General features: G+C 34.4%; 1 protein-coding gene across 1 annotated transcript; it reads right to left on the bottom strand.

Annotated features, from left to right (window-relative positions):
• Positions 1-1610: 1610 nt before the first annotated feature.
• LOC131167488 (zinc finger protein 3-like) lies at positions 1611-2105 on the bottom strand. The gene has a single exon (XM_058126290.1). The coding sequence runs from the start codon at positions 2103-2105 to the stop codon at positions 1611-1613; it is 495 nt and encodes a 164-aa protein (XP_057982273.1).
• Between the last annotated feature and the right edge of the window lie 8538 nt (positions 2106-10643).

The following is a 10643-nucleotide window of genomic DNA, read 5'->3' as shown; positions in this document are numbered from 1 at the left end:
TCAATTCTCTTAAGACCTCTTTTTAGCTAGAATGGATTAACAAGTTATTGTTTCTCCTTTTTAGCTAGAACCCGGTCTTTAAAGGCTAGCTTGTTAAGTTAGATTGATAATCTAGAGACTCATTTGTTTACGAAATGAAGTATAATAATAGTTTTCCCTCCTAACTAGTGATCCTTCATCACTTAATAAAAGAAAATATTAAATGTCAATATTTCAAAATAATTTTAAATGTCGATATTTCAAAATTTAAACATTCGGCCAACAAGTCATATTAAAAAACCACTACATCTTAAAATTAGACCAATAGACAAAGGTCAAAGAGGATTTATTATGGACGAGACTAAAGAGAGGCCAAGTGGAAGCGTCCATAACCTAAAGAACTACCTCCTATCTCTCCAAAGCCTTTCTTACCTTTTTTATACTTTTTCCTATCTCCTAATATTTTTATAAAAAAATTAATGATGAATCGAATCAAGTTTCATTAATTATTTATATATTGCCCCTTATAAAATTGATTCATTAATTTTAGTTCTATCTGGATAACATCATCTAATTATAGAAAAAATTATTAATGATGTTTATCCTGATCATTGCTTGATGAAAATTAAGTAATGCTCAGGGCATCCGAAAAGTTAAAATATTCACCCAATTGACACTCAAAAGATTCAATCAAATTCCATGTTTATTAATTCAATCAAGTTTCTTAAGATTTGAAATCAAAATTTATTTCTAAATTTAATAAATTATTCGATATATAGTCATCAATTCATATGTTCATAATAAAACAATCATATATTTATAAGATGTTTAAAAGTGTGACGATGAATCAGTGTACCATAGTAAGCAAAGAAGTGATTGTTGCAAATGAAAATAAGGTCGTAGATTATGTGTAAGAATAACCACGATAACAAATTTCCACTAAATGAAATTGAGTAGTTTAACCCCTCTAATTTCAAAAAGTTGATTTAATGTACGGACATGCATATTAAAATGCCAAAGCCATATTTTTACACAAAATTAAGAACATAAACGATACTTAAGAAATACTTATAAGATAATCAAACATATAGAAGCATGAAAGACTCTATAATGGATAACTAGATAATCATAGAAATGGAAGCCAACCTCACATCTATACAAGCTAGCGGATCTCTAAAATATTACAAATAACATGGAATCTCTTGATTTTTATATTTGGAATTTTTTTTTTATGAGGAACTTCAGTCACTAACGAGCCCTTCGAACCCCCTGGTGCGGCACCAAACCTACGGATCAACGTCCTCCGCCCCCAAATCTTGCTGATCAGGGTAAAGTTCGGAATGCGGATCCTATTCTTAATAACTCGTTTGAAGGCAAACAACCGACAAACGTGAGATCCACTTGTAATTAATAATTTATCACAACCTTCTAATGAGAGAGAGAGAGAGAGAGAGCCTCCACCTTCTTATGCCTTATACGGATCCTATTCTTAATAACTCATTTAAAGAGGAACAGTTGACAAACATGAGATCGACTTGTCATGCGTTCGACATTTAGATGATAGACATGTAAATGGGCCTTATATATAAATGGGCCTTATCTAACTTGCGATGTTGTGTGCTCTTCTAAAATTAGAGCTTCAAAGTCAAGTCTGGCCCGCTCTTTATATTGATTGCATTCTCATTTGAGGCCACAGATTCACTTGCTTCAAAGGAGGCCCATTTTCCAAGCAAATTTAGCTCACGGACTGGCATTGTAGGCCCGTTAGGAAGCTCATAAACATGTTGAGATCCATTGCTAGGCCCAAACTGAAGCCCAGGTGGCGCATACCCATAAGAATTTCTAGGAGCCACCACCGCCGTGGCATTTGGGCCCCCAAACTTGTGGGACGCATCACTAGGCGAAGGGTGGATGGCAATGGGCCGGCGCCTAGAAGCGAGGTATTGCCTCCGAGCCTGGTGTCTCTCCCTGCGATGGGCGTTCTGGTGGCCTCCAAGGGCCTGTGAGGATAGGAAGGTTTTTGGACAATGAGGGCACGCGCGAGCCCAATTTTGGTCACTGGGCTCTACTTTCAGGCCCAACCCATTGCCCAAGCTCTCATTAGGGTTAGACTTACCACCATTCATGGTGTTGAATTTTCCAAAGAAAATCTTTCTCTCTTGAAAGAAATTGATAGATAGAAAAGATTGAGAGAGAGGGAGAGAGAGAGAAGGGTATGAAGTGTACTTGTGGAGAGGACTATTTATAGAGATTTTAGAAGTAAGAAAGTGAAGGTTTTGGGTGAAGTAAAGAGATCTAGATAGGTTTGAAACCCCACACAAAAGAGTCAAAAGAAGAGCTTTGTCATTGGGGGTTCGGTTTAACGTGGGATAAATTGAATGCAACAGTCAACTTAAAAGGAATCACGTGCACTAGATAGATACGAGTGAGCATAGGTTCAAAGACTAGTTTTCTCGGTTTCACAAAAGATGAAACGGTTTAAGCCTTATTTAATATTTCTTTTTAAAAAATTAGTTTTTTAGAAAAGTATAAAATAAATGTTTTTATTTTGTGACATTCAAAGTGCACATAGAAAACGATGAAAAACATGGAAAAATATGTTTTTCAAGTTTTCTACATAAATGTTGCAAAATCAAAAATAACATGTATATATATATATATATATATATATATATATATATATATAGAAACACACATTTTGTCTTCATCTTTTTAAAGTATCACGAGAGAGAGAGAGAGAGAGAGAGAGAGAGAGAGAGAGAGAGAGAGAGAGAGAGAGAGAGAGAGAGAGAGAGAGATGAACAATTTCTTAAAAATGTACAAAACTAGTAAAAAAAAAATGTATAGTTTGGGAGTTATTGGTCATAGTAGTGAAGAATGAGTGCTGTTTGGTTAAGACAGATTAGAAGTCATTCAAATTAAAGCCCCATGACTTATTTGTGACATGTGTCAAGATTTCAAGTTGGTCGGTGCAATCTTTTTTTATTTGCTAACGTTATGCATAGTGATGTCACTTCTACCTTACAAAAAGTAAACATTTAAAAGATGCAAATGTTCATGTCATTAATTCTCCCATCAATTTCCATAATAAATTTTTTTTTACCATATATTTGAATAGCTTTTTTTTTCCATTTTTTAAGTTTAAAATAAATTATTAAAAAAAATACCACTCACCTAAATTTTATCAAAAATTTGCAAACCTCTTATAACATTCCCAAAATAGCACCGACTTTTCTTGATATTTAGATATTACTTAACATTATTCCTATTAATTGATCATTTTTTCTACCTACAAACATCAATTGATGTGTTGAAATTCATTATAACATAGTCTAAATATTCAAAAAAAAATCAAATAAATACATTATCAAGTGCTTGGTATATCTTTTCACAAATATGCAATATTTTCTTTCCTATGATTTTCCGTCAAGATCATATTTGTATTGACCAAGCTCAATTTTCTCATTGGAACTCATAAAAAGTATAGTAGATGAGTTTTTTTATAATTATTTTTTGACAATATAGTTTTTTAAATAATTGGTTATTATGACGTGTATATGATGACGTTTAAAGGCCAATTAAAACATACATATTTAGAAGTCAGAAGTCGTCTCTAGATTTTATCCTCATAATCATTATCGAAAATTGACAAACATCGTTAAAATAACTCTTTCGATTTATGTACACACTCACAAACAAGACGTATGTTCTATAACGACTTCAATAATCATTGCTTCACCAGGAATATGTTGTAAAAATAAACTTTATATATTCTGATTTATATTAGACGACATCTTACAATTTGCTTTTTTTTAAATGATATCATTAATTCTTGTTCTATTGTGGATTTTTCAGATAACATATTATCGGTATGAGTTTAAAATTTTTTGACTGTAAAATTACTTTTTGCATTAAATTTTAAGATGAATGACAACAAAACAAAATACTCTTAAAAAAGTTTGATCACTTTGATTTTACACAAGCTAATTCTCATTAGCATTTAAAGAGAAATGCAACCGTGTTGAGTCTATTCCACTTGGCCTAGAGTGCGAACAAATTATAAGATCTTTAATGTATTTGTAGGATAATAGCACATACCCATGTATTGTATATGTTGAGTAGAAATAATTTTAAGTCTAAGCATGAATGTTGTTCAAATCCATTTAAAAATGTTTGGTAGCCTAGATTTTAGGATTAAGATTTCGATTTGTGTGAATTTAAAAGAAATTTAATGTAATTATTTATTATATTTCTTTCAAATCTATACAAATTCAAATTCAATTCACGAAATTCATGATCTCAAATGCAAACTTTGATTATTTGATAGTAGGTAGGGCTACAAATGAACCAAGTCAAGCCGAGCCGAGCCGAGCTGAGCCAAGCTTTAGCATGCTTAGGCTCGGCTTGGTAGAGTCAGAGCTTAGCTTGGGCTCGACTCGGGCCAAGCTCAAAAAGTTGGGCTCGAGCTCGGTTCAAGATTTAAAATATTGGCTCAGGCTTAGGCTTGGGCTGAAAATTTTATAAATGACATAATAATAATAGTTTTGTCCACCTATTTTGTTTGGGTCAAAATTTGTGTATTTCTTCTTTGGTGATTAGGCTATTGAATTTTTGAGATTGAGTCAACTTAACGAGCCTATTAACAAGCTTATTATCGAGCTACTCAATGAGCCCATTCGAGCCATTTATCGAGCTATTTATGAGTCAAAACAAGCCGAGCTATGCTCATGCTTAACTTGTTTACAAATCGATCCTAAAAATTGGACATTGGACTCGCTCATTTAGATAATAAATGAGTATGAACGAGCCCTTACTGAGTTGAGCAGCTTGGTTCATTTGCAACCCTAATGCTAGGTATGTGTCCGACGACAATTAAACCTTTTTGTAAATAGATATTACATACAAATAACATAAATAAATTGGGGGTGTATATTTATTTCGGATGGTGTTGTTTTCTCTAAAAAAGTTCAAAAAGTAGACCTTTGTATTGACATCAACTAAGGATGAATTTATCACCCTTTAAAAAATAGGATAACAAGGTGGACTGGTTGGGGAATATATTTTCAAACATCTCATTGTGGTTAAAATTTGATATCACCTATTTTTACATGTGGTAATTGCTTAGCTAGTGTAACTCAAGCAAATGTAAAACAAATTATTTCGCATAGAATAATAACTCAAAATTGTGATAGTTCTATTAAGTTATGACTTATATTTAGAGGAATTATTTATTTGAAATCTATTACAAGTACAGGTCCTCTCGCCCTCCATGTGCAAAACCTTCCGTTCTACTAAATCTAAGTCTAATGGGGGTGCGTTGGGAGGATGCAGGGGCAAACACCCCCCATCTCTAGGCTATATGGTACAGTATGTTTGAGTCAAGTGTAATATAATTATAATATCATATGAAGGTATTTTTAGATTTTCAAATGGGGTCATAAATACATATTGTAACCAAGGGTTAAAATCTTAAGGTAGTTTTCACTTGATAATATAATAAAAATTGCATTAGGATTTCATAATCATAGACACACTATCAAATCATATAAATTCATTATTCTTCATCTCTTTTTTAATTTTCTTTATTTTTATGTATTTCTTATGTATGTCTGTTGGAGATGTGGTTCATATTCTAAGCGGATCACAAGTACCGAAGAAAGTTACGTGAAGCAAGGGACAAATTGCATGAGAAGAGTATGCAACACTGGTGCAAACCGTCGACTGATTGGGCCAAGTTGTCGACAGTTTCAAGCAATACACAGGATTATTTTCTCAATACCAATCAGTCGGCACAGATTATGAATTTTGAATTCGGGGGCATGTAAATTGGGGTTATCTGGAGGATTTTCCTCTGGAAGATCACTATAGATGTAGTTTAGTTTTACTAGAACTCTTCTATAGGCATTGGGTTCATACTTGAACACTATTGTAACCCAAAGATGTAAGCTTTGACATTGTTCATAATGAAAATTGAAGTGCTACTCCCATGGACGTAGGCTATTGCCAAACCACATATATCTTGTGCAATCTAATTGTGTTTTGCTTGTTCTTACTATTGTTTGATTGCTTCTTTAGTATATTTCATCATTGAGTGTTTGCATTAGTGATTGTTTAGTGATTTGTGATTAGTTGTGTGCTTCCGCTACACGTGTTTTGATCAGACAAAACACCTACAAGTGGTATCAAAGCTATTGGTTCTACAATGGTTGGGGTCTCTTCGATGAAGTTCGATGTGAACAAGTTTGATGGAACAAAGTAATTTCAGGCTATGGCAACGAAGAGTGAAAGATCTTCTAGTGCAACAAGGGATGGTGAAGGCTTTGTACGGAAAGAATTCGGACGACATGAATGAGGCAAGTTGGAAGGAGCTTGAAGTAAAGGCGGTTTCCATAATTTGACATTGTCAGACCAATGACGTTATGTACAACGTCATGGATGAGGAATCGTCGGCGGCGATATGGTTGAAGCTTGAAAGTCGGTACATGTCCAAGTCACTAACGAACAAGTTGTTTCTTAAGCAAAAGCTTTATGGACTTAATATGGCGGAGGGTTCGAATCTTTCTCAGTACATCAACACTTTCAATCAGATTATTAGCGATCTAAAGTGCATCGATGTGAGGTTCGAGGAAGAAGATAAGTCATTGATGTTACTAAATTCCCTATCAACGTCTCTGACGTACGAAAACCTAGTTACGACTCTAACTTAGGGAAAAGAAACTCTGGAGTTGGAGGATATCATGAGTGCGTTACTGCGGTTCCACCAAAGGAAGAAGGCCAGCAACAAGGGTTCACATGCTGAAAGGCTCATAGTAAAGGAGAATTAGGATCGTGGGAGAAGCGGTTCCCGAAGTGGATCGAGCGGCCATAGGGCTTGTCCAAGTCTAGGAAGAAGAAGTACATGCGGTGTTTTAAGTGCGGCAAAAGAGGGCATATAAAACTCAAGTTTCCGAAAAGAAGAAAGGGAGGTGCTAAAAATAAAGAAGGTTCATCAACAACGACAAATGTAGTTGAAGAAGGAGATTTTGGGTGCAGTGACAGTGATATGCTCTCGATTTCATCGCGGTTGGATGAGTTTATGGATTCTTGGATTTTGGACTATGCATGTTCGTATCATATGGTGCCAAATAAGGACTGGTTCACTACGTGCAAACTGTTCAATTCTGATCCCGTTCTGATGGGGAACGATGCTGCGTGCAAATTGATTAGGATGGGGAATATCAGAATCTGGATGTATGACGGTGTAGTGCAGATGTTGTGTGATGTGATGCACATAGGAGGAAGAATCTGGTTTCATTAGGCAACTTGGATTGTAACAGGTTCAGTTACAAGTTTGAAGGTGGGGTAATGAAGGTGAGCAAGGGAGTTCTGACCGTGATGAAGGGGAAGAGAGTGCGGGTAATATTTTCACACTACTGGGTACCACAATTGTAGGTAGAGTTGTAGTTGTAGAGTATGTGTCTAATAGTACTCATCTGTGGCATATGTGTCTAGGGCATATGGGAGAGCGTGGGATGCAAAAACCTTACAAGAGAGATCTTAAGGGGGTAAAATCATGCAAGCTGGAGTTCTGCAAGTACTGTGTACTTGGGAAGTAGAACCAAGTTCAGTTCATGACAGCCACGCACAAGACGGAGAGAGTGCTGAACTACATTCATTCTGATGTTTGGGGACCGGTGAGAGTGGCATCACAAGGGGGACTCCCATATGTCAAGGATCCTCTATGCTAGTGCAGTGAAGTGTCTAATGTATGTCATGGTGTGTACGAGGTCGGATCTGGCATATGTTGTCAACGTGGTGAGCAAATTCTTCTCGAATCTAGGTCGAAGGCACTGGGATGCTTTGAAGTGGATTCTCAGGTACTTGAGGGGTACAACCAAGAATGGCTTAGAGTTCAAAACACAATAGAGTGATCTGGCAGTGGTGGGTTACGTGGATGCTGACTACGCAGGAGACTTGAATGATAAGAGGTCTACCACGTGGTACGTATTAACCCTTGTGAAGGGACCTATTTTTTGGAGGTCTATGGTACATTCGCTCGTGGCATTGTCTACTATCGAGTTGGAGTATATGGCAGTGGCTAAGGCTACCAAGGAAGTGTTGTGGCTTACGGGGCTGGTCAGAGAGATGGGTGTTCAACAAGTTGGAGTTTGACTGCATTGTGATAGTAAGAGTATCATTTACTTGGCGAAGAATCAGGTGTACCATGCGAGGACAAAGCACATTGATGTATGGTATCACAACGTCAGGGAACTGATTGCTTCAGGATAACTTCTTCTTAAGAAAGTCCCTACATCTAATAATGCGGCTGATATGCTGACGAAGTCGGTCACGACAGACAAGTTGAAGCATTACTTGAACTTGATCAACATCTTCAAGTGCTAGAAGGGAGATGAACCCAATTTATAGGCCTAGGAAGAGCAACAGTTGTGCTTTTAAATTTCCAAGGTGGAGATTGTTGGAGATGTGGCTCATATTCTGAGTGGATCGCATGTACCGGAGAAAGCTACGTGAAACGAGGGACAAATTGTATAAGAAAAGTATGCAGCACTGGAGCAAACCGTAGACTAATTAGGCCAAATCGTTGACGGTTTCAAGCAGTATGCAAGATTATTTTCTCAACACCAATCAATAGAGTGTTTGGCCTAAACAGTCAAATGATTCAGTCAGCATAGATTACAAAATTTGAATTCAGGAGCGTGTAGATGGGATTTATTTGGAGGATTTTCCTCTGAGGGATCACTATAGATGTAGTTTAGTTTTACTAGAACTCTTCTATAGGCATTGGGTTCATACTTAAACACTATTGTAACCCAAAGATGTAAGCTTTGACATTGTTCATAGTGAAAATTGAAGTGCTGCTCCCGCGAACGTAGGCTATTATCGAACCACATATATCTTGTGTGTTCTAGTTGTGTTTTTCTTGTTCTTATTATTATTTGATTGCCTCTTTAGTATATATTTCATCATTGAGTGTTTGCATTAGTGATTATTGAGTAATTCGTGATTGGTTGTGTGCTTCTGCTGCGTATGTTCTGATCGGACGAAATACCAACAATGTTTGTGCATAACCTTATATGATTTTTTTTATAACAAGGTCAAATAGAAGTATAGAAATACTTTAACAAAGAGACGATAATAGAAAAGGCTAGTTGGAGAAATATTAACTCAAGTTTTTTCCATTGGCTAGTAATAAGATAATCCAACTTATGTGATAACAAGTTAGTGATAATTGAACACTATTAGCTTGCTCATCCATATCTTATATAAAACAGTATAATTGCTACTTTTGTAAAGTTGGATTTATCTTTTAATAACTTTATGGTGCGTTTTAAGTAGTGTGTTTAGTTAAAGTTAGGTTCACACAACATTGTGCCACTTGCTAATGTAGTATGTTGTCTTTTCGTCTCCCCCAAATCAATGGTTTCCATTCTTAGTGGAGGTTCTCTCCATCTAATCCCTTAAAGTACTTCACTCACCTTCGAAGAGTGAAATGATCGTGCAAAGCATACTAAAGGCATAGGGCAAAGGAGCTTTATATTTTGTTGCATTTGGGAGCATAGACTTCAAATCTTAAATTTGGATTTGGATGAATTTGTACAAAATTTAATATAATTTTGTACTACATATTTTTATAATTCATACAAATACAAATCCAAAACCTCTCTTAACATAGGATTAATGGATTTTCTCTATACAAGTGAGAAAGTGACTCCCTCTTCTCATGAAAATTTTTCATAACTCAAACAAATTTAAATATTGTGAATGACCTATTTGTACTAACTCATAGGAACTTATTATTCAAAAATTATTTTATAAATAGTTTGTTTAAAGATTTCTTTTAAAAATGTGTAGCCAAAATTTTAATACTCACCAAGTTTCTTATAAATCATAACATGTGTTCTAAGTGCAATTCAAACCGAAAGATATTATCACCAACTAAAGAACATCGATCTCATGGTTAATGATATATTATTTATTTATCTTACTATACTCAATTTGAATCATGTTGGGGTTGTTCGACTTGGATTTCATAGTCCCATTTTAATTCAATATCAAATCTTTCCTTGCCCACACCGGAAGATAGGAAAATATTTGTCAAACTTATTTGGATTTTCAAACTAGACATTTAAGAGATCGTTTGGTACTGTCAAAAATTAGAAAAATCGAATCAAAAATCAAGTACAAAAACTGAAAAATTAGAAATTAGCAATCTATTTCATTAACAATTATAAAACTAATGCAAAAAAAAAAACTTAATAAAAAGATGTTCATTTTCATTTTTAAATCAAATAGTGTTATAAAAATACAATTGAAATAATAAAATTAAAAATAAGACACATTAAAAAAATATCACAATAAAAATAAAAATAAAACTTATTATAATTATTTTACTTAATTGTTATACTTTTAAATTTTACTTAAAAATAAAAATTTTATTCAACATGATGATTGGAAAATAGTGAAAATATATAGTAATTGGCTTTAATATTATTTTTTGAAATTAATATTTTTCTTTTCAATTATATTTAAATTCACGACTATTTTATTTTTTATTTAAAAAAAATTATTTTTGGATATTAAAATTTCTAAAAAATTGCCAAGACAACTACAAATCATGAAATTTGATTTTCAATTTTTTTTCAAATTGTTGAAAAGTTGCCGCA

Source organism: Malania oleifera, chromosome 11 (assembly GCF_029873635.1).
Source record: "Malania oleifera isolate guangnan ecotype guangnan chromosome 11, ASM2987363v1, whole genome shotgun sequence".
Lineage (NCBI taxonomy): Eukaryota > Viridiplantae > Streptophyta > Magnoliopsida > Santalales > Ximeniaceae > Malania > Malania oleifera.
Note: the sequence above shows the minus strand (reverse complement) of the source record. Positions and strands in the feature narration are given on the sequence as shown.

Coding starts and splice junctions, on each gene's coding strand:
- LOC131167488 (XM_058126290.1), bottom strand. CDS start 2,105: ATGAATGGTGGTAAGTCTAACCCTAATGAGAGCTTGGGCAATGGGTTG.